Genomic DNA, 25,195 nt, shown 5'->3' with positions numbered 1-25,195 from the left:
TGTACAATCCAAATTACATTCGTGATTCAATGATGAAACGTTCAACAATAGAAGTAATTTATATTCATGTTGTTCAGTTATGAATACTGCTATTGCTGCTGAAGACGAGTGATTTAGGTTGCATTGTATCCAACAATGGCAAGAACTAATTACACGCTAATAAAAATAAACATTTTCATTCTTGTAATTTCTTGATCACTTCTTAACACTTAGTTAAATACATTTATGTTGTTAAATTGATTACCTCAATCATATATTGAAACCTGAAGGACCGTATAAGAGTACTAGAAACCCATTAGAGGAAAAAACTGTGTGATCAAACCACATATTACAGCTACTTGGGTGAATATAGAGTATCTTGTAATTACTTAGTAGTTTTTTATTTACATTTTGACAGAGTAACATTTAAAATATAACTATACAATTTCAACCGAATTTATTTTAACAAAACTAATTTTATTTCAAGTGTTCTGTTTAATGTTTAAATATCGTAGTATAATGAATAGATTGCCTGGTGTTGAGAACAATGTGAGCTTTCGAGGACCCTTGCCTTAGTTTCAAATTCCACCTAATTTGTGGTTTTGCTTTTGCACAGATTTAAACTCGTGTGTGGTATTTCTGCCAACCAATAAAACGTTATATTTTGAGTTTAATTATTAACTATAAGGAAATTGTAGTTATCTGTCAATGTATAGTACATAGAGAGTACATACCATTGTGAGTTAACTCATTCTACATTAACATAGTTGTCGGTTGTCGGTTATTGATACGTTGGCATAAGTATTTTGTGTAGCTTATAATATTTTTTGCAAAATATATTAACATTTGTTGTATGTTAGACATGGTTTCCATCCCAATAGTTACACATGCAGATATTACATTAATATGTAAATGAGCTTTTAATCCAATCAGCTGCTTTGCTAATTGGACTATGAGTTAAACATAATCATTAACCATAGCTCACCATTATCACACTTAATCGAAGCTAAGTGGCATTCTTAGTTTCATAAACTTCTGCAGTCTTATTGAAGTTTTAATTTTTTAATTGAGTGGGTCACCTTATAAAATCAGTTTTGTAACTTTTACATACTTCAGTAATCATTCTGTCCTAAAAATGTGTATGCATTAATGTTATTTAGGTTTACGTTTAATGTTCCCATCGACGTATCGAGCGTTTTCAAAACAAAATAATTTTAAAATTTGGTTTCTCATCTTTTTTGCAATATGGTATTTATGTAATACATTCTTAACAAAATGTTTATTTGGAATCATCGGCTAAACGCAATCTGAAATTTATTCAAAATATGTTGAGTTTGGTGTCTAGAATGATTAGAGGTATTTAAACCCTTTAAACAAGTTTAGCATAGGTGTTAATCACTGTGCATGGCAAGTAATGATGGCGGCAAACATTTGTTTTTCTGAAATGCAATAAAATTACCACTAAATAATTTATTTACCACTAAAACCATAGAGAACACTCAAAAGCTACACTGGCCTTTGACCTTCTTATATTAAAAAATGGATGAACTGAAGCAGTCTGTTTTAATGAATTTCCAACCCAAACAATATTAATAATGGTATGTTTATTAGTATAAAATTGATGGATTATTTATAATCTATTCTTTTACAATACATACTCCTTGAGTTTGCACCAAACATTTTTTTTTACATAACAACAATGTTATTTGATTAACTTTAAGATAACAATGCTAAAATGCACATACGGTAATCAGCAATAAAGTAATGGAAGCAGGGTTGCCAAACAAAATATGAGCTTTTGGTCCACCATATGAGCAGTTAAACTTAGTACTTTTAATTTGTTCTGCGTTAGTCCACATCCCGTGAAAAATCTAGATTTAAGGTGAAGGGTGTGAAAAGCTTTATTGAATAATCCTCAAATTAATCTTTCACTTATATAAATATCTAGTGAATCTGGACACCAGCCAAGCACTAAACCACAACCTTGCACTACTTTCACAGGTTGAGAAGGGTTGGATATGATGAATATCCACTAGGGTTATCACAAAAGCGATATATTAACTTTAGGTGAGCTCGTCTATAACCTGGACATGAGATGACCCTCTAGCTGGCAATTCATCCATATTATAAAGGACTTTCAGCCACAAGCTCAAACAATAATTTAGGTTCCAAATCGGTCCTTGCGTTACATTGTTTATCCAGATATGATTTCACTAAAATAAAACTGTTTAATGTGAACAAGGCTTACGTGATTACATCTATTTATATCGGTTACAGTAATAGTGCTGTTCGGATATTAGGGATTTAGGACCGATATAATTTCAAACATGTTGCAGGGTAAAGAAATTTGCGGTACTTACGTATTATACGGAGGCCACTTATTTTACAGCGCGCTGCGGAGGTTAGGTTAGGTTGGTCTATTATAAATATGTTTGTAGGACTTTCCTACTGTCGTTATGAATCGAACCAGACAAGTCATAAAAGCTTCATGATGACCAAACCTAACCGCCGCAGCGCGTTGTATAAGGGTGGCCTCCGTATAATACGTAAGTACCAAATTTGCATAAATACATCTTAATTATATTCGACAAACTTGTATACATTTTTCTATCTGATGTGTGATATATTCATGATATGCAGAACCCTCTAAAGTTATCTCCACTCTGAGACTATCCAACGAGGTCCATCGATTCTAAGTGATTTATCAAACTTACTGACATGAAAGGGTTTGCTACTTAGATCAATGATGTTGTATCGTGTTCTGTATTGACTAGCAAGTGCTCTTGAGGTTTTCTGATAAAGGATAGCTTAAGTACTAAATTAAATCTACCTACCTGCTTGGTAAATTTTCTTTGGTGCAAATCGTGTTTGTGACAAGATACCAGGTAACATTATTGTCTGGTGATAGGAAATTAAATAGGATTATTTCATGAAACCTTACCAGCACCGTAGTTAAAGCGTTGCATCATTTATGTTTTAGCTTTCACATTAAAAAAATGAATACCCTATTGAACTATATTTCAAATCTGAACCAACACATTCAGTTAAGGCTTCATTACCCAACTCGTACATATGTTTTAAGCCTCGCTCTTTAATCAATGCATATAACTTACCAAATCGTATTTATAGTTTATTCCATAGATATTTGAGGAAAATAGAATTTACTTATTTTATTAGATAAAACAATATTTACTTTATAGTAATCCAGAATAATGTGGTTTGTATAGTGTGTAGAGGAGATTAAGGACTCACAGTTAAATTAATGCATATGTTAGATTTCTAAAATTAAAACCAATAAATGGATTTAACGCCTCATAAACCGTCGCACATATGTTTGATGCCTCAAACTTGAAAAAATGTATATCATAAATAAGGGCTCATACTCAATTAAAGACTGTGTTTGATCTATGTAGTTATGTAAAGTAAAAATAAAGGTACTAAATATATAGCCTGGAAAATACTAATGTACCAGATGTTTATACACTTATCTAGAAAATAATCAATAACAATTGAAACTAAAACTATTCACCTCTATTGCAAGACAACAACCCCTTCAAATTACACAGTATTTCATAGGGTAAATTTCCAGTTTCAACCTCCTTATAACACTTTTTAATAAACACTTATCTCTGGGAAATATTGTGTCTCAAGAAAAGCTGAGAGCTCCAAAGCTCATTATGATAGAAGAAAAGCAAGTAATATATTTGGGCTTTTATGTGCTATCGTTCGTAGCGAAGTCTTTCAGCTCATTTCTTACCAAATGCAACGGTTTGAAATATTTGGTAGTCATAGCAAAGAAAAGCTGGATTTAAAGAATAGTTCTTTTTCTGTTACCAGAGCCATAATTAAAATTAATATCATATTATAGAATCCCTCTTTCCAATATATATACAATAGTTCACACTTAGCTTATAACTTATCGATTCGTGTTTCTTACAATATATTAGTCAAGTAAATCATGTAATTAGACAACTTACGACTGTTAATGAGAGCGGTTTTTAAGACATCATTTCAGAGTTTGTGTTTTAGGTAATGTTGTAAGTTTTAGTTTACCTTTACACTGCAAGATTTTTTTTATTATTGTCATCGTTGTTTTGTATATAAACATAATAAGCTATAGCAGTATACAAAAGAGTAACAAACAGACGTGTATAGGAGCTTTGTATATCGTGGATTTACCCTAATCGTTATATATATAAAGTGTTAGACATTGAGTGTTGTGGCAAGTAAATTTTCCAAACTTGAACTGGTACCAAACGATGTTCAAACTTGAACTGGTACCAAACGATGTCCAAACTTGAACTGGTACCAATCGATGTCCAAACTTGAACTGGTACCAAACGATGTCCAAACTTGAACTGGTACCAAACGATGTCCAAACTTGAACTGGTACCAATCGATGTCCAAACTTGAACTGGTACCAATCGATGTCCAAACTTGAACTGGTTCCAATCGATGTCAAAACTTAAACTAGTACCAATCAATGTCCAAACTTGATCTGGTACCAATAGATGTCCAAACTTGAACTGGTACCAATCAATGCCCAACACTCTGATAATTAATTGGTGATTTGCTTGAGTAAAAAATAACGTTGTTCTAAGAATATATACACACCATATAAAAAAAAATAAACCATTGTTGAACAAGGAGGACAGTCAAATAAGAAACCAATGAAAACAGTCAGAATGAACAAAGTAGGTATTATATTATAAAGAAGTCATCAAGAGCGATTAAAGCTCTTTAATAGTTTTGTGAATGATACCCGACAAAAAATGGAGATGTATGTATGTTTCTTTATTTTTAATACTAATTTGCAAGTCTTTAGTAAGAAAATTTTGTTGAACGTAGGTATGTTGTAAGTTATAAGAGAATTATAATTTTTAATTGTAAGCCATTTTGAGTAAAAAAAAATAATTAAATGGTAAAAATTATGGTTTACATTTTCAAAAATTAAACATCACAACACTGAGCATTCAAACCACCCGTCAACAAATGTGTTTAAAGCTGTTCAACATCTCATTTTTCCACTATATAACTTAGACTTTTATGACTAAGCTAATATATTCTTAACCACGCTTTTTTATCGTGAGAAATGATAGTCTTAACAATATGCACTTAGTATAAACATGTTTACAAAATAAAGATTTATTTCGTTTTTCAATCAAATTTAAAGTAGAACTGTCTTAGGATATCCTGTATGTATTATTACTCATACTATACTGAATATTACTGTATAAAATTACTTGTTATTTCACTTAAAACTTGTTACTATTATTTAGCAAAGGCATTACTAATGTGGGTGGGTGATGGAGATAACATACACTTTGATATTAAAATTAACTTTAGTACGCATAGACCAATTATTATTATTAATCTCATGAAAGTAAGTCCCTCCTTTGCAACTTCAAACAAAAAAGTCTTATTTACTGTAAAATGAGTTTGTACGTATAAATATGACATTGTTTTCTGCCTATCATAAGTATTGCAATTATATTTTGACTTTGACAAGTTAATATAATGCACGGCCTGTAAGTCCAAAGAACACACTGGAGGGCATTAGGTTTGTGTACCTAATCGACTTTCCAAATAATGTTTGCTAAAAGCTTTGCATTCACCTTGTCAACATCCTATATTTTTCTATTTTTCTTTAAATTCCCTGGACATCAGATTTTACTTTTTACACAATTAAACAGCGATATTATTGTAAATAGTTTGATCAAAGGATACCGACAAATTTCCTTTGGTCACTTTTATTTAGATTTATTTATCATGGTGAACAATTATTTGGCAATTTATTTATTTAATTTTTAACTTAAACTGCAGCAATGTAAATGCATTCCAGCATTCTCAAAAGCAGTGGATTGCATTGTAAGGATATATATGTTTCAAGGGTAAGTAATTGCTGCTAATTACACTGTAACTATGCTTTTGATCAAACAGTGATTAAAGCTTCGACACATATCCTTGCAAATTATTACTGTCATAGACGGGTACAATGGTATAAGGAACAGAGGAGATTTTACCTTCACACACCCGTAACAGTCAGGCTTTTAGTTTAACATCAACTCATCCAGAATTTAAGCATGTTGCATTAGATTTTAAACCAAGTGTCCTCTTGTTTTAAGTCTTCCATTTTCAAATCCCCTAGTAGTTTATTATTTTACCCAAATTTTCTAATCATACAAAAATACAAACCCTAATGATTCTGTTGTTTAATATTTCTCTTTGACAATATCTTGTTATTTAATAGACTATGATGTAATGTTTGTCGGAGGTGTGTTTATGCATAATAGTTTTTTTTTTGTCGGGATGTCCTAGTTTGAAAAAAGTAGAATACTATGATACATATTGACATTTCCTCCACCTCACCTACAGACTCAAGCTTTTATCTAATTAGCCTCGTCCCAGCCAACATTGTAGTCAATGTAGCACACACTTAAAACCATTAAAACACTCTGTAAATTACACCACGTGAAAACTCCATTGCGTATACAATGTTTTAACCAGCTAACATTTTAGTTTTTGATTTCTTAAGTGTTAAAACAGCTGTTTAGGGAAAATATGGTTTTGTATCTTCGGAAATTGTTCAACTAAAAAATTAATAAAACGTTGTCTAAGTTACCTCTACTGCTGGGAAAGTAAGTAAGGTCTTCTAAGTTCTCTTGCTTCAAGATTTCTCTTATTAAAAAATTGTGTAATAAACTTTCGATTGAAATAAAACTTATTAAATATAAAATGCGGATTTATTAGTTTTTAAACAACAGAGTGTTTTTTCTGCAAAGTACCATTCATTCAAAGTATCTTTTTTGGAACACTAATTCGCTAATTTTCGTGTTCAGATGATGACCTATGTCATTGGTGGATTTGCTATTGATTTACTTCCAAAACATTCTTTTTTTGTAAGACCACAAACCATTTGAAAAAAATATCATACTGATTGGACGCTTTAGAAAATGTCGTAACTGTAGGACTTTTATCATTCCGTCAAATGTTTCGTTAGCCAACAGAACATTAGGCTTAGTTGAAGGCAAGAAGCTTGGAATGACGTAAACAAATTTCTGTCATAATTGGATCCGTTTCCCTTCCACCTGAAAATATTTATAGCTTTAGCTTTTTTTGTAACAAAGATTAGAAAAGTAAGTATAAGTAATTAAGACTGTTGTTTCATTTGTACTCGACAGAAATTGATATATTTTCTTATTTGTCATCAATGTTTTGCTGATATTACCATATTATTCAACTACAACATCGTAAAACAACATAAAAAACTAATTTCCTTCTTTTATTTGGAGTTTTCTGTTTTGAAATTACTACCATTTCCTGGATAATACTTGGAAGTCATAAAAACACATTATAACAATAGTAGTATTTTACAAATATATTATGATATTTATTTAATCTTTCATTCCTATTATTTTTTTATTAGTTTTCTTGTTACATAGCTGAAAGTAATCGTATTTCCATTTAGTACAAATATAATTCCCCTCTTAATACTTATAATTATTTTTATATTAGCTTAGTGTTTACGAAAAAATCATGTAATAACTAATCTAACCATATAGACATATAGCTCCACCTATTCCTTCTTAAAATAGTTGGTTGCTGTAGAATATTTAGCTATATATTTACCACAACTTCAGCGAACCTTCATTATTAAACTAGTAAAAGAGGTTTTAGAAGTTAGAGCAATAATTTAGTTTATAGTTTCAACGGTGTTTAATGAAAATCCGGAAGCAGCGCTAATGTATTAGAAGAGATTGTAATATGTGGTTTCAACAAGTAAAGCAATGTTGTACAGTACTACACGAAGCACTCTACCACGTTACCTTTTCCAGCCCTACTCAATATACTTATCTTATTTTATGAAAATTAGGAAATAAATTTTTATTTTGTCAAATCGATTGCAACCGTACCACTTTCATTCATACTGTACTTAACGCCCACTTTACACACAATAGATGTTAAAATGACGATTAGTGTTCAAGGGGCTAACACTAACAGGATTAGTAAAAACCAAGAAGTCATTCAAAATAAAAAAGAATTAGTGATTAATGTTTGAAGTAGCAAGCTTTTTGCCTAAACTTTTTTTAAATATGTATTCAATTATAAATTATCAATCATTGATATAAAGACGCCACCTAGGTGCGCAATTTAACCCAGATATGAGTGAACAATGAGTATAGAACGGATGATCTGTGTAGCTTTGTTACTGACTAAGATCAGCTGTTTCATTAGCAAAGATAATTTATTTAAAGCCTAATCATCTGGAACAGCTGGCTCTGGTTTCGAACCATCAAAAACCACTTACTCAGGATCAGGTGATCTTTAAAACACAAACTAACCTTTCAGTTTTAAGTTGGAAATAACTTTACACGATTTGGTTTAACGTTTAAGAGGATTAAAACAATTTGCAAGGTTTGCAATTTATTGCACTACCTCTAGACTACGAGCAATGCAAAATTATAAATATTCCTACAATAAAAACATTTTTTGCTCAACCAGAGAAATCTGCCCAACCTTAAATCAAACACAGTTCATGACACGTCCGTTGTCTCTGCAATAGAAAGCTCAGTTTGAGTAACTGCTTAGTAGGCAGAGAATCTCAAACACGATTGATATTTTGTAATCTTCTCTTCGCAGAGTCGTAATAGGCAGAGGAGTGGTTGTACGTGACGTAACGACACGTCCTCAACACGACTCCTCACACCAGATGCTGTTCATTCACAATACGAACACGGAGTTCTTTGGAAATATATTTTTTATTTCAAAATGTCCATAAATACCTGAAACTGTAAAACCAATCTTAAAGGTGGTCCATGACAATTGACAATCTTGTGAGATGTGTCTTTAAAATCCATCGTATCAAAACCACAGTAACGGATAGAAAAGGTGTGTAAACCCCTTATACCTAATAATAAACAGATAAAGTATCGAAAACTGTGTTTATGTTTTTGTAGAATACTGTCAGTAAGACTACTCAGTACAAAATGTCTAATTGAGTAGAAAATGTTTTAAAACACACACAACACTTGTTCATACTTGACACATACAATCTAGAACTGATCTAATCTGTCTTTGTTAAACTTTAGAATTAAATTAAGAAATATTTTTAAATCACAAAACATATTTTGACAGTTATTGTACACTTTATAGAACAAATTACATTCCCAATTCAATGATGGAACGTTCAACAATAGAAGTAATTCATATTCATGTTGTTCAGTTATGAATACTGCTATCGCTGCTGAAGACGAGTGATTTAGGTTGTATTTTATTGGTGTTTTCCTTTCTTCGCTTAACAAACATTCATGATCAGCTGACTATAAGTACTAAAAATGTTTGAAACTCAATGGATAGATTAGATTATGATTAGATGTGTACTAGAAACGTAAAAAATATGAAATGTTTGACAAACCTATCAAGTGATGAAGCTCAAATACTCCAAACTGAAAATTGAATGGCTTTTTAAAAATGTTATCCTTGATAGTCATGTAATTCGTGTTTTCTATCTTAAAATGTAAAAAGGTTATGCCAGTATAGTTTTGGATAAAAGTTGGACTTTTTTGTATTGATATTACAAGAGTAAAATGTAAATAGCCCAAGTTCCGTAGCAGACATGAAACATTTATACGTAACATGTATACATGTTTTTACCAAATTTAAGTTGTTTATACCTGAATAATTTGATAATAGCAATTGTTTTGTACTATTTATACTTGTAACGACTATTTTTCATAAATGAAATCGACATACAATAGTGTGTGTAATATAGCTGTATTAATAAAGGAATAATGTTATTTTCCTAACCTCTAATTCATTTGTATAAACGTCCGGTATTTATGGACCACCCGTTATTAAAATACAGTCATAACAATATGACATCATATACCGTACTTTGTTTAGTAATCAATATATACACAAAAACTTCAACATAGTTAAAAAATACCTGTCATTAAATATGTATGAAAATCTGTTATGTACACCATACACATTTAATATTACAAAATGTTATATCATAATGCCAACTTTGTGCAAAAAATGCTGTTAGCCAGTACTGTAATACAAGATTGGTGCTGTAAGTTACAATTCAAATATTTTTAATATTATCATGTTTGGAACATTTTAGGACCCCATTGAGTTGCCTGGAGCCAGATGAAACATAGAACCAATAAATAAGGGAAATGGCGCACCTACATCTGTAAAACTTTAAAGAAAAGCCCGCGAGAGGGTAAAGTTTTTTTGTTTTACACCACTCTGGAGGTTGATTTGGGTACATTTGTCAGCATGGTATCGAACTTAGTTTGTATGGATTTAATCTGCGAGAGAGATTTTGAAATGCATTTACTGTTCAGTTCTTTTATCTAAAATTTTTCTTTAGCCCGTTTAGAATTTTTAAATTACTAAAACAGCTGATAATTTAAAGATAATCCATTGTATTATGTAAATAAACATTCCTTTCCTTTCTGGTCTTCTTGTAAACATGGTTTACTATTTTTTTCTCTCCTAATATTTCATTAATACTCACAAACACTCCACATTTACTATCAACATTGCAAAAGATTTTCAATACTTAATGCAATATCAAACACATTGTTTTATGCCAATTCCTTTGTACAGGTTAAGTGTAAGATCGATCTAGTTAAAAATCTACTTTGAAAGTAAATATCTTTTACATTATTTTTGGTAACCCTACTATATTTTAAACTAACTGCTTTGGCAGTTTTTAATAATTTTGTTTGATTAACCATTGGACAAATTAATTTAAAGCTGGGAAATAAACTGCCTATTTTTTTATATCAGATTTCATGTGCAACTTTGGGTTACCGTACTAAGTATTTAAATTCTAAATAAATCTAAGATTTTACAAAAGTCTTTGGGTTTTTGGTTTTAAAAGGTTTCTTACTCAAATTTGTTTTACAGTATCACACTTTTATTTTTCTAGCCTTTCTTGACAGAACAAGTTTGAAAACCACCAGGAAAATCATAATTGAAATTCCGAACTAAAATACACTTTTTAAAATCTTATAAATAGTTTAAAAAATGAACAATGTCTAGTTTTGAAGCTTGTCGTGCAAGATTTCTAGCTCGTGAGCTTTTTTGCCAATGAAGAGAAATTGCCTTTTGTCCATCTGAAAAATTTGCTTACAACAGATTTGGAAGGGGGCTGTGGAGGCTGTGGCTTGAAGTGTCTTAAATGGATCCAATAGAATTCTGGAACACAAATAATAATGTAAAATGTTGCTTGGGAAATATTTACCAACACTTTCATAACTACCCCTTTACCAACACTGGATTAGTCTAGGGACTCTCGTTCACCATTAACAGTAATAAAACAGAATTAATTCCAGCCAGTTTATACTGGCTAGTTTACTGGTTTAGCTATCGGACAGACAAGTAAATTGTAGACCGAAATTGTACACAGTTGATGGTGATAGACCAGCTTTTATTAAACATCATTACGATTCTTCAATTAAGTTTAAGCCACCTTGACCCGCAATAGAGCTACCTGCTAAAGGGACCAACCAAAATCGTTGTTGCAATTACGGATTATGCGTTTATGGTCCTAAGGTCGTAAATGTCGACAACACCTACTCGGCCCTCTGAAATGTTAACGGAAGGAACACTACAATGAGTCAACTACTAATGTACTACTCAAATTATATCTTCAAAGAGACTATGTATGCGAAAAAATGGAGTGGTTACACTTTACCTAAGATTGCTGTGTTTCTAGGACGCGCGTTGCAACGCGCGACACGTAAAAAAACCCCATTGCCGGGTTGGAGCGACTTTAACGCGACGGCATCGGCGCGACGGCAATAGCGCTCGTATGATATGGCCCTAACGCGCGTTGCAACGCTCCCATGTGTACAGGGTCTAAGACTTCCTAAATTGAACTTAGAAGCTAAAAAATGTCCCTTATAAAATCTAATCAACTGCAAACTATTGAAGTTTCTTACCGTTTTTGGTTATCTGTCCGTTCTTGTCCTTGACTGCCTTTTTGTACATATCATTGACTTCTTCATCGCTTAAATCTTGTTTCATTTTTCTATAAAAGGTTTTGATCTCATCACGATCAATAGCTCCATCATTATTTTTATCAAGAAATGGAAATAATTCATCAACTGCTTTTTTGAATTCTTCCCAAACAGATCATTTAAGGTACTGCATTAACTCCGATACGTTGACGCTACCGTTCCCTGTTTCAAAATTATTTATATATACATCATCACAGTACATAAATTCTCTTGACAGGTGATTTCTCATTAGGTCTAAAACTACACTGATAAATCTATATAATAAAATACAAAAGAAATAAAGCAATAAATATGCTATGGTTATTAAGGGATACCGGTACATAATATCTTTTTAATGTACATATCCTCCAGATATTCTTCTAATGAGTAAAATGCCCTCTCCAAAACAAAGTTTTTTTAAGAATAATTTGAATTTGGAGAATTAGGCATGTTTTTAATCGCAGAGGGCCTTTTTTTATCTTTGGCCTCATATACTGAGGAGATAAATACATTTTAATATTTTAAGCCTCGTTTTTATTATAAACAACATAGAATATAAAGCCATAATATTTTATAACTTTATGTTTTTACTAAACATGTATTTCAATTTAATCCATTCTGCTCAATAAAATATTTTAGAAGTACTCGTTAAAGTTGATAGTTCCAGTTTGGACATACTAGACTGCTATAATGTATTCAATTAATTAATTCCTGACTACCTGATCACCTCCTCTTCGTGTTTAACCAGCCAGTGCAGGATAGACATAGTCATTTAAAAATAAAACTTTCTAAAAAAACCATTCACAACTTAAGCTTTAGTTAGGTGGTGGTGGGTGGTCAAGAGTTGGTGCCTTCTCAAAATGCTCGTCAACGGAGTAGTACGGGGTTTGCAGGAGGATCTCCTTGATCTTTTCCTTAAATAGTTTAGTCTCAAGCTCTCCCAGGTAGAGTGGTAGCGCATTAAACTCTAATGGTACAGCAACTGCTGGGAAGCTATCTATTGTCAGGGACAGTCTGTATCGCTGTGTATTCAGATTCTGTACTCCTCTAACGTTGTGAGAGTTGCGCTGGCCTCGGAGTTCAGAATTGCTCAGGTTGGCTTTGATGTGAACAACACAGGCAAGAATGTACTGATTATAGACTGTAAGGATGTTTAACAATCTAAAAAGGGGTCTGCATAGCTTCCGCCTCCTGCTATTTGTAACTACTCGTAGTGCCTGTTTTTGCAAGCGAAGCACACGACTGCTGTCAGCGGCATGTCCCCACAGTTGAATGCCGTTGGCCAAACGACTGTGAAAAAACGAAAAAGACTGTCAGCAGGTACTGTGTAGTTACCTGACGTTTCAGCTTTTTCAAGAGGAAGATTGCTCTGCTTAATCTCACACAGACAGAATTACTATGAAGGCCCTACTGAACTTTGGGGTCCATGACGAAGCCTCAGCCGAAGTCATCAGGCTCTTGGAAACGATGTTCTGAACAGGCGACCGTCGTAGTAGGATCTTGCCCCCTGCCCAATAGGGTTGTACCATCCGCAAATAGTAGTGCATCTCTCTCCCAGCCTATGTCGTTCATAAGTACCAGGAAGAGAGTTGGGCCAACTACTAAGCCCTACGAAACTCTTCTACTGGGGAGGACAGTGCGCCCTACACAGCAACAATCTGACTTCTACCCTCTAGTAAGGATTTGAAGGTCTGAAGGGCCACTCTGCCAACTCCAAGCCCAGCTTCTCCAGCAGTATGTCATGGGAGACAATGTCGAAGGCTTTCGACAAGTTGCAGAGGACCAGAGCCATTGACTTTATTTTCAAAGGAGTCCAGTACCTCACTGATCAAGGAGACTAGGGCTGTTGTTGTTGATCTTGACTTCCGAAACCCGTTTTGGGAGGCTGTAAAATAGGCTGTAAATTTTGATTTACTTCAAAATGGTCGACTATCTCTCTTTGTACTATGTTCTCTATTATCTTCCCCACAGTCGGGATTATTGAAATTGCTTTATAACTTGAGGTAAGATTTTTAAAAATAGGTATAGTCTTTGAGATTTTAACTCAGTCTGGGAAAAGTCCCACCCTTAGACACCTTTTTATCACCTCAGACAGAGGCAGAGATAATCCATTAATTACAGACTTGAGGAGAGGATCCAAGGTGAAATTCCGTAGATACATGGACTTCTTGATACGGAGAAAGATTTAACTATTTTAATTACATACTCCTTCCCTCCTTGGTAGTAAGATTCCATTCCTCTAAGGAGGTCAGTGGCTGCACCTGGACTCCGATTTCTCCACTCCAGTTTCCAACGGCTTGTCTGCTCAGTTTTTCAGTTATGTCTTTTACTGAGTCGGCAAAAAACTGGTTATAGTCATCTGAACTAGAAAGTGTGTTGACTACTTTATTTTCTTACTCGAGTCATTTATTACTGACCATGCTGCCTTACATTGTTTCAAAAATCTCTGAATGCGTACTGGTACTACAGTTGCCCTTTTTTCCTTATTTACCCGGTATTTTTAATCACGCTTCGTTTTCAGATACAAAGAGTAAACGTTGTCCTTTGCATCAGGATATTGCTCAGCCTTATATCTATCAAATATCAGTTGTATGTAAGCTCTGTCCCTGCCCAACTCGGGTGTATACTAGTCCTTGGCAATGCATGCGTTACTTCGATGCTTTGGCCATGACAGACTTGGATTTATTTAAGAGCGGAAAATGGAAACTTAAAACTTTTCCAGTAGTTTACCGTGGAAAGCTTAAAAGGAGGATGCTGGGTCTGGGTTATCTAGGACCAGGGCCAAGTCTATTTTACCCAAGGCTTCCTTAAACTGAGGTAGCAGTTGGTCACTCACAATTCTCTTATGAAATACATAGTTGTCATGCCATGGAATAGAGGATGATTTAATCACCTATGTTGTTTTCTTTACACTAATCAGCACTGGCAGATGGTCGGTAATTGACCATCAAGGTACCCCCGCACTGTAGTCCCATGTATCAAGTTTGAGGCAATCGGGTCTATACATCTATCCCACGTCGTGGGCGCACGATTTGTGATGAACAAACCATGTCCACATAGTGCGGTTTCCAGGTTCTCGGGTAGTGCTGAGGGCATGTTGAAGGCAATATTAAAATCTCCACCCAGCACAATGTCCATTTTGTCTATTTATGGAGCTGAGAAAAAATCTAGGCTGTCAAGAAAAATATCTATGACCCCACTCGGTGGCCTATAGGAGGATTCAATAACCTAATTCTGATCCAGCAATTCCACACCACATACTTCTATATGCATCTTAAAACAAAATTGAGGAAGGTAAAGTGGTTTAATATACATTTTAATATACAGCATCACACCACCATGGATATGGTTCTTTCTACAATAACCGGTGGCATAATTCATCTTCTGATTTCCCCAGTAAAATTATACTTTATTTGATTCCAGCCAGTGTTAGCTTTTTCTAGTACATCAAGTGATTTATCCTCAACGAATATATAAGTCTGACTGTATTACGCAAGCACTGGACATTGACAAAAGCTAGATTGAGGTTAGGCCTAGGCCAAGATGGTTGAGGAGTAGATAAGGATGAGATAAAAAACTGTTCAAAGAGTAGTCCTAGTTTTAAAACTACAATTTAAACCCTTACTTTCAATTTTTTCTACGACACAGTCTATTTCGAGGAAAGATCTATTAATGAATTAACTTATTTCTATCTCCGATGTTCCTCCTTTTTTGGCGTGCCTACCTAGATGTAGCCATGCTCTCCTTTCACCACTGGAGAGGCATACTGTACGTTCTTGGTTTCACTTGTTCCAACTATAGGCTTGGTGTATGCCCGGCAACGTTTTTGGTAGCTTGTCTTCCCTCCTCTAAAGCCAATTTATACGATATTTTATCTACCTTAACTTCACTTTGGAAATTTTGAGCTGCATTAGGCCCAGTCAGTATCAGTTTTTTGGCAAGTCCTGTCTTCTTCCAACGCCGCTTCTGGCGCCTCGTCCACGTATATTGCGCTTCACTTCCTTTCAACAATTGTCAGATGGCTCCAGACCTGCAAGGCCTTCGTTAGGATCTTTATTTATTTAATTAATGTTCACCACGCTTTACTCTAGGAACTTCGTCAGTCTCTGAAGTTCCAAAACGCTATCCGCCATTTTGTGAGGAACGTATATCCCGCAGTTCTTGTTGGTAATTGTCAATGTCATTACAATTCGAACTATTCGATGCAATTATCGAAGGGTCGTTATGATGTCCTTTGCAATCAATTTTCTTTTGTATATTGTCCAATCACATTTATAGCAGGTTGATTTCGTTTTCTTGTTTCTCCTTGGAAGCGTCGTCTGTTTTTGCACATAACAATGGCTAAAGTCTGCCACAACAATGCAACAGTCTCCGTCCGCTTTGCAGGTTATTTTTAAGTGATTTTAGATTATTTTAAACAATAATAAAATATTACACAACCCCAAAAGTGTATTTTTTATCAATTATCCATCATTAGGATGTCTTATGGGCATTGTTGTGGCAGACTTTAGCCGCATGCCTCGGCATGCACTACAACTAACCTCCGGCGGTCACGTATCACTAAAGCTGCAATATCCCAGTAATATTCGTCTAATCTAAAAAAAATTGGCGTCAATCGATTTGTAATTGAATTGCCTTAAAAAAGTTATCCGTGTAAAAGCTTTGTAAAATCAACGATTTTTGAGTTATTTAAGAAACAAAACTTTAAATGGCCGCCATTTTGTTTTATGAATTTTAAAATTGTCGTAATCTTTTTGTGGCTTTGTCTAGTTGTCATAAATGTCTGTGCAAAGTTTCAATTTCATATATTTTACCATTTTTTAGAAAGCAATTAATAAATGAAAAACGAGTGAGTAACTAATTAAATGAAAAACGTGTGAGTAACTAAGGACTCTGTAAAATTTAAATATGATATTTGGATATGTTTCTTACCCAGGAATGGTATCCTATAATATCCGACACGAATTCTGAAACACCCTATATATATATATATATATATATATATATATATATACAGAGTGTTTTTTTTTTTTAACTTGCATCTTTATTACCGCAATAGATAGAAATACAGTATGCAGTTTGTGGGAATCATCTATTGACGTAGGGGGCACAATTGTTTTGAATTCAACGTTACATTCACAATAACCCCCTTTCCCCCTGCCCACAACTTAATTGATAGCAAGGTGACGTATCAAATTAAAGAGCATGAAAAAATAAAATTTTTGGTGAAAAAAATTGAAAATCGGCTCATAAATTTGTGAGATATTTCACCAGATTTCTCTCCCTACCCTTAACTTAAATTTTGAAATTGCGAGATATCCCTTGTAACATATCAAATGAATGAGCACGAAAAAAGATAATTTTTAAAATTGGCCCATAAATTTGTAAGATATCCTCCCCTCCCCGGAACTAAATTTTTTTTTATCAAGGTACCCCTTGTGACATATCAAATAAAAGAGCACCAAAAAAGAAAATGTTTGGTGAAATAATATTTTTATTCAGCTTATAAATTTGTGAGATATTTCACCCCCTTTCTCTCCTTTCCCTTAACTTAAAATTTTGGAATTGCGAGATATCCCTTGTGACATATCAAATGAAAGATCACGAAAATAGAACATTTTTTACTAAACAATTTTTGAAATCGGTTTCTAAATTTGTAAGATATTTCAGGATGTGTTATTAATACTTACAGCTTAAGCCATATTGTGTTGTTAGATATTACGTAATTGCCATTATTAATGATACTGTAATTTACTTTTAAGTTAAAACATTAAAAACTGTTGAAGAAAAATGTAGCATTAATAACAATGTAATTGTTAATTTTGAAAGTGAAAAAACAGATAAAAATAACTATGACAATGTGTGGTAAGGATCAACACTTTCACTGGTTGAGGATTTTTGGAATTTCCAAGCAACCTTAGTTTACTTGCTCTTTTAAAAGCCAATACGAGTGGGATTAGTTAGCATTCTTGTGTTCTTTAAGTAACTGTTCACTTATTGTTGTACGATTTTTAATTAAACTGAATGTAATTAATATTTTATTTATTGGTTGTGAAGTTGTCTAGTTGCAGAATAGTGTAAACGTTGCAGGAAATAATTTTTATTTTCGGTTCTCAGAACCAGAGTGCAATATCTACAGCAAGAGTGTTTAATGAGTGGTATCCAAATTGAAATTTTTCCCATCAATATGTACAACAATTAGTTTGTAAATTTCGTGAAACTGGATCAGTAGGTAACATTAAGAGGAGTGGAGTACGAGTTCTTGATGGTGTATCTGAAATTGAGGTTTTGCTTCACTTTACAGCAGATCCGTCAAGCTCTCTTCGTAAAGTTGCTGCCGAAACTGGTTTATCAATTAGCTCTGTACGTAAAGTAACCAAAATGCAAAAAAATCATCCCTACAAAAAAAGTTCAGATTTTACAGGAGTTGTACGAAGACGATTCGGATAGGAGGCTGCAATTTTTCGAACAAATGAGTCAAATGATAACAAATAACGAAATATCAGTGAAGAACATCTGCTTTTCAGGTGAGTGCACTTTTTTCCTTAACGGTTTTGTTAACAAACATAGTTGTCGCTACTGGAGTGACACTAATCCTCATGCATTTACTGAAGGAAATTCCCATACACTACAGTTAAATGTTTGGGCAGGGATTTTTGGAGACACTATTGTCGGTCCATTGTTCTTTGAAGGTAATTTGAATGGAGACAAACATCTAAACTTGCTGCAAGAGTCTAACGAGCCTCTCATCACGGACATAATTGAAAACACCATGATGAGAATTTCGTCTTTCAACAAGATGGAGCCACTATCGAAAGAACGTAAGGGACTAGTTAAATCTACATTTTGCTGGCCGATGGATTGGACGCACCGCAAGATCGCCAGATCTTACGCCATTGAGTTTTTTTTTTTTTGTGGGGGCATTTAAAAATTGTAGTCTACAAAAACCCACCCGTTGATTTAGTGGATCTCAGAAATCGAATAGAAATTGAATGAAGGGCTCTAAGAAGAGACACATTCCAAAAAGTGAGAGCTGAGTTTGAAAACGGGCTTTACCATTGTATGGCGAAAAATGGTGGACATTTTGAAAACTTCCTTTAACACGTAATGAGGTATGAAAATTATGATAAATTTTAAAATAATAAGGTGGGGGAGATAGGGATTGCAATATTTCCCAAATATATCATCTAATTTCAAAAATAATTTCACCAGAAATGATTTTTTTCATACCCTTTCATTTGAAATATCACGAGGGATTGACATTTTTTTGAAATATAAAAAAATTTATAAGCCGATTACAAAGATTTTTTCACCAAACATTTTCTTTTTACATGCCCTTTCAATTGATATGTCACAAGGGATATCTCGCAATTCCAAAATTTTAAGTTAAGGGAAGGGAGAGAAAGGGGGTGAAATATCTCACAAATTTATAAGCTAAATACAAACATCTTTCACCAAACATTTTCTTTTTTCATGCTCTTTTATTTGATATGTCACAAGGGGTACCTTGCTATAAAAAAAAATAAGTTCCGGGGAGGGGGGGGGATATCTCACAAATTTATGAGCCAATTTTAAAATGTTTTTCACTAAACATTTTCTTTTTTCGTGCTCTTTTATTTGATATGTCACAAGGGATATCTCGCAATTTCAAAATTTTAAGTTAAGGGTAGGGTGAGAAAGGGGGTGAAATATCTCACAAATTTATGAGTCGATTTTTTCAATTTTTTCACCAAACATTTTATTTTTTCATGCTCTTTCATTTGATATGTCACAAGGGCTACCTTGCTATTAAAAAAAAAAGTTGTGGGCAGGGGGGGAAGGGGGGAATGTGAATGTAACGTTGAATTCAAAACAATTGGGCCCCCTACGTCAATAGATGATTCCCGCAAACTGCATATTTCTATCTATTGTGGTTTTTACATAAATAAAGATGCAAGTTAAAAACATTATGTGTGTAAAAATAACGTTGCCGCATTCCTTCCCACAATCACTGTGATCTTACCGTCAATATCAGCCTTCTTAAGCATTTCTGCAGCTTTATCGTGGCTGACATCTTTTCCTATTTTTTTCATTAACAATTGTAGCTCAGCGACTGAGATTTTCCCATCACCATCCTTGTCTACAATTGCCATTGCCTCCAATGCTTTTTCTTCTTCCTCTTTACTCACTTCATGGGGCTAAAAGAAATATTTTTACATTGGCGGATACTTTGTAAAATCTTATTAATTATTTCAATTTTATTTTTCTATTTAGAACTATTTTAGAGTGTTACTTTTGGAGGCTAACTTACATAATTGTCTACCTTACCTTCTAACCACGACTATCCGATTTGATAGGTTTAGCTTGATAAGAGGAAATCTGCTATGGATTGTTATATTTCATAAGATCTTCTGAGGTAAAAATAGCATACTTATATATCCGGGTCAATTTAATGATAACTGTTGACGATACTGTGAAACGTTGAACAAAACTTAGGCTTCATACTTTTACGTTCTGGTAGGTACTTATAAATATTGGGGATAGATGGAAGCAGGCAGATGATCTGAATTTTGGTTGCTTACCAGTCTCAATTTATGGAACAAATAGTCAATGAGTGATATCTTACCACTTTCCTTGGAGAACTGGATGGTTTTAATCGTTTGACTTATTGTTCTGGACTTACCATTTTAGTTTGAGTAATTTTTGCATTTGTACATTCAAATTACAAGTTACATTCAAATTATTTATTTTGAATCTAAATTTTAAGTTAACCAAACACGTCAGGCCGTCTCAGCTCAAAAATGTGATCTGAAAATCCTAATTTATTAAAATACAGTAACTTATAAATATGGTAAACCTATTTTCTTATAAATCTATTATCTTGGGGTTAAGTTTAAGATTTGTGATTTACTGTTTGGTTATAAAAATTAAAGGAGGGGCTATTTTATTAATTACATATTTTTCTTACTAAAATACTTTTGAAGTAACTAAATTACCAAGAAAAAAATGTAATAAAAAACACGACCCTACAGACATTGCACGGAACTAACATTAAAATTGGCTTCAGCCGATCCAAATCTACCAGTGTGTTTAAACCAAGCTATCAATATCCCAAACAAACAATAGCTAAAATTATCATGAGGACAAATCATACGACAGATTAAAAGCTCTCGTGGTTGGGAAGTCAATTACTTTTTCTTTATCTTATGTAAATAATGTGAGTGCATGAATGTGATGGTTTACAGGTTTGTAAAAAAAACTTATTATATGTAATTATTTAATATATTTTTTGCTTAGGATTTTTATACCTTAACATCCTCCAGGTCTGCATCAATCGTTTTCAAGTCCAGTATAACCTAAAATCCCATAAGATAGATTAAAAGTACTTATATTATAGACCAAACGAAAACACATAGGGTTTTTTTCTGTTTTAACACACATAACAAGTAAAACATAAAAATTGTATTTTTTTATTACTAAGAAAACATTAAAATAACCTCGGGCAAAGGGTTTTGAAGCCACAGTTTACCATTCTTTTAATATTTTATTTTACTTTACTTTACTTACTTTAACTGAAATTAAAATATTAGTTCAAAATATATAGCAATAAGTTGACTCACTAAGAGAAAATAATTTTTGTTCTTACAGTGAAAATAAAATAGACTCGACGAAAAAAAAACTGATAGTAACTTAGCGGAATTACTCGTTTCTTATATTTTGAAGATATACAAATTAAATGAGCTTATTCAAAATCCACATTCAAAATCATTCTTTTGTGTAAACTTGTGTCATACCAGTCACCGCTTCTTTTGAATTAGGAAGTTAATAGCTTAAAGGGTTCAATATCTATGGATTCATTTGTAAAATCACATAGAGACAGACAGGCTGAAAATCATCCTTTATATATACAGTGTGAGTTTTAATTGCCCCCTCTAAATTTTGTCTACAGTTTTTCAAACCTTGGATTTGCCACATTGGCTGCAAAATAGTTATTTTAAATGTAAAGGTGGGGTTGTGACCCATTATTTCAAAATATATTTTTACCCTGATTACAATGCTACAATCCGATTTCAAAATATTGATCCATTCCAAAGTTACGAGGACTTTTTATAACTTTTTTGCCCATTTTGACATTGTGCATTTACAAACTGAGACAATAATCTCAAAATAGTAGTACATAAATATAAGTATACCCAACTAGTCATTGTCGACCGATAAAAGATAACTTTGGAATGGATCAATATTTTAAAAATGGATTGTAGCATTGTAATCAGGGTACAAGTATTTGGGCCAGGGTAACTAGCTTGAAATAATAATAATAATAAATCTTTATTGTGATTTGGTAATATAAAATTACAATAGACAAGGTCACATTTGTTACATGTTTCGTTACATATGTTAAATAAAATATTAAATGGGCTACAACAGAAAATGTTAAAATAAAGTTAAATGAATCTTAAAAGGATAAATCATCAGTAATAATACAAAACTTTTAAATTAACAGGAGGAAAACCATAACAAGAACAAAGAATCATCAAGACTGCTTGGAATCACATTTAAGAGTTGAAAAATCTACGTTCTGCAAAAACTCCTCGAATGAATAAATACCCCCGCCGCAGCAAACCTGCAGACTAAGCGAATTTCCATTAACCTGATTGGATTTACACTAAAATGCCTCCATAAAAATATCACATTTATTTCCTATTTAAATAGAATTAGTTTAACGAGTACTTAGGTTTGCGGCAACAGTGAGGTTAAAAAAGTGTTTTTTTGTAAAATGTTAATAGTTTAGTAAGAAATGAATGTTTTTTTCCAAATTCGATCAAAATATGTTCATAAACAAGCAAACTACAACAGCCACATATTCTCCTTAAGAATAACATAGGAATTTAAAATTTACAATTTTTTGGGATTTTCTCCGTAACCATTAGGCGCACAATAACGCTTCAATATACGAAATTATATGTTTTTTATGCTCTACAAAATGGTTAGGAAAGAAATTGCGAAATTTTGTGTTTTTAGGGTCAAAAATGGGAAAAACCTATTTTTCCCCATAAAACCCCGTTCCCATAGTCCGATCATGCTGGTTCGCGAACTCGTTCGAATAAATGTAGGTTTACACGTTTGTACCAAATTTCATCAAAATAGGATCATTTTTGCTCGAGTTGTCGTGCTAACGGGCACATATATATATGTATATAAATATATATATATATTAGATTTAATAACATTGTGAAAGACTGTGACCATGACCTTAGTGTCGAAATGCATCAATCATTAAAAATAATTTAAAAAAGGGTACTATGGTGTATTATTTATTAATATTAATTACAGTAGCCCTAAACGTGAACAATATCAAATACAATATATAAATATATATAAAAATATATTATATATATATGAATTTGAACGGATGGTGTTTTTGGCCTCTAGGGACCTCAAAACGAAAAAGTAAATCGGTCCCGGGTCCAGGTCTTACCATGAGTACTAAGGTAATAGCTTATTCCCTACATGGGAAATTCGCTAAAAGCACGACTTGATAATTTTGACCTATACAAATGAATGCTTTCCTGATTTCTAAAATATATTGGAAGTTTATTAAATAGTTTTAATTGCAAATATTTATAACTTTTGATAAATTTTGTTAGCCTGGCTTGAGGAATATATAAATCTGTTGAATATAATAGAATATAAAGGGTGACAACCCCACCTTTACATTTGAAATAAATATTTTGTATCCAATATGGCAAATCCAAGATGGCAGCTGGCTAGAAATTACCACCTTGTCAAATTAAGTACTTACCGACCAACAATGTTTGAAAGTGGTCTGGGATTGATATTTGAAAAACTGTAGAAAAAAGCTGGATAGGGACAATTGAAACTCACCCTACAGGGTCCCACGAAGAGGATTAAACGTTTGATTTTATATTTCTTGCCCATTTCTTTGCCTAAACACATTTAATGTTTTTAAATTATAATTTTTTAATATACTACAATTCTGTTCCTAAAAAGGAGTTGAAATGTTCCCAGAATATTTGTCAAACATAATTTAAGTTGTGTTAAGTTTTAAAATGTTCGGTTCATAAATTACAAGTATTCAAAAATCAAACGTTTAAACCTCTTCGTGGGACACCCTGTATATACATTTTAACGGATAACGTTTCTGGACTCTGGGGACGTCCAGAATCTTTTTAAATGACAAACATTAAGTGGTCTAGCAACTAAGTCTTCCTATGCCACCTACTGTAATAACTTGTTAGCTCTAGGATTCGATAAATCATTGCACTTTTTTATGTTCCCTACTAAGACCCGGGTAATTTAAGTAAAAAAAATACTTAATCAAATAACTTAAGTTCGTCCATGTGCTTACGTGGACACTAAGCACATTTCTTTATCTGATACCTCTGATTCAAAAACTAATAAACAATTATTCAGAAAACGCATATAAGAGATTAGTGCTTAGTGTGGATACAAAATCATCGCAATATAGAGTACAATTAACTGAAACTATCGAAATATAAAGTGCAATTAATCGAAATCGTCACAGTATATAGTATAATTAATCTAAATCACCAGAATATAGAGTACAATTAATCGAAATCATTGGAATATAGAGTACAATTAATCGTTTAGTACTTACAATTAGTAAAACCGCGACTATAACTTTCATGGTGAGTTCGCAATACTGTAAGGCCAAACGCAACGTTTCAGTACCGTTACATTTGGCAGCAATTACTCTTGCTGACTCACACAGATCAATTTTATGTTTAATTTCAACATTGATGGATTGACAGTTCTCTTACTCGTTTCGTTTTAACATTTCGAATGACGATTTTCATCTTCATGAAATACAGTTTTAAATAATGGTCTTTCCAAGTAGCCCAGTCAATAAATGTTTTTTATCGCAACTAAATGGTGGAAAGCTGGATTTTTTATATGTGATAGAACCACATGAGAGGTGTATTTTCCCAGAAGTCCCCACTTATACTCCTTGAGCTTTCCCCCCCACCCCCCTCCAAACATAGAAATTGCAGTGATTTACTTAATTGATCGTAATTCGAATGTTATGTAAGCTATCGATCTGCAATTTGTTTTGTTTTATTTCTGATTAGTTTTACTACAACCTTTGTATTTACAACATTTTTCTAAAACCAATACTTAGGGAGATATAAAATTTAAACTTCATTAAAAGCTTTGTTTCAGAGTGCAAAGTCTTGTTTTTC

The 25,195-nt window shown here is 33.0% G+C and overlaps 1 protein-coding gene across 2 annotated transcripts; it reads right to left on the bottom strand.

Moving 5' to 3' along the window:
• Positions 1 to 6,722: 6,722 nt before the first annotated feature.
• Positions 6,723 to 24,707, bottom strand: LOC129005732 (calmodulin-like). 2 transcript variants are annotated; one of them, XR_008491860.1, is made up of 5 exons: positions 24,613 to 24,707; positions 21,281 to 21,328; positions 19,996 to 20,170; positions 11,937 to 12,176; positions 10,899 to 11,190 (listed from the first exon to the last, which is right to left on the bottom strand). XR_008491860.1 is itself a non-coding variant. In XM_054434713.1 (4 exons), the coding sequence occupies exons 1-4, from the start codon at positions 24,640 to 24,642 to the stop codon at positions 6,997 to 6,999; spliced, it is 324 nt and encodes a 107-aa protein (XP_054290688.1). In that variant the 5' UTR covers positions 24,643 to 24,707; the 3' UTR covers positions 6,723 to 6,996. The 2 variants fall into 2 exon arrangements, 1 of the variants encoding a protein (XP_054290688.1); XM_054434713.1 differs by lacking the exons at positions 10,899 to 11,190; positions 11,937 to 12,176 and adding an exon at positions 6,723 to 7,067.
• Between the last annotated feature and the right edge of the window lie 488 nt (positions 24,708 to 25,195).

The sequence above is a fragment of the Macrosteles quadrilineatus genome, unplaced genomic scaffold (assembly GCF_028750875.1).
Source record: "Macrosteles quadrilineatus isolate MER2022 unplaced genomic scaffold, UCM_ALF_1.0 Scaffold_32__1_contigs__length_1466915, whole genome shotgun sequence".
NCBI lineage: Eukaryota > Metazoa > Arthropoda > Insecta > Hemiptera > Cicadellidae > Macrosteles > Macrosteles quadrilineatus.
The sequence above is the reverse complement of the archived record's forward strand: the minus strand, read 5'-3'. Positions and strand labels throughout refer to the sequence as shown.

Coding starts and splice junctions, on each gene's coding strand:
- LOC129005732 (XM_054434713.1), bottom strand. CDS start 24,642: ATGAAAGTTATAGTCGCGGTTTTACTAATT. Junction 21,329..24,612: donor TAGTCGCGGTTTTACTAATT/GTAAGTACTAAA, acceptor ATGGGATTTTAG/GTTATACTGGACTTGAAAAC. Junction 20,171..21,280: donor CAGACCTGGAGGATGTTAAG/GTATAAAAATCC, acceptor TATTTCTTTTAG/CCCCATGAAGTGAGTAAAGA.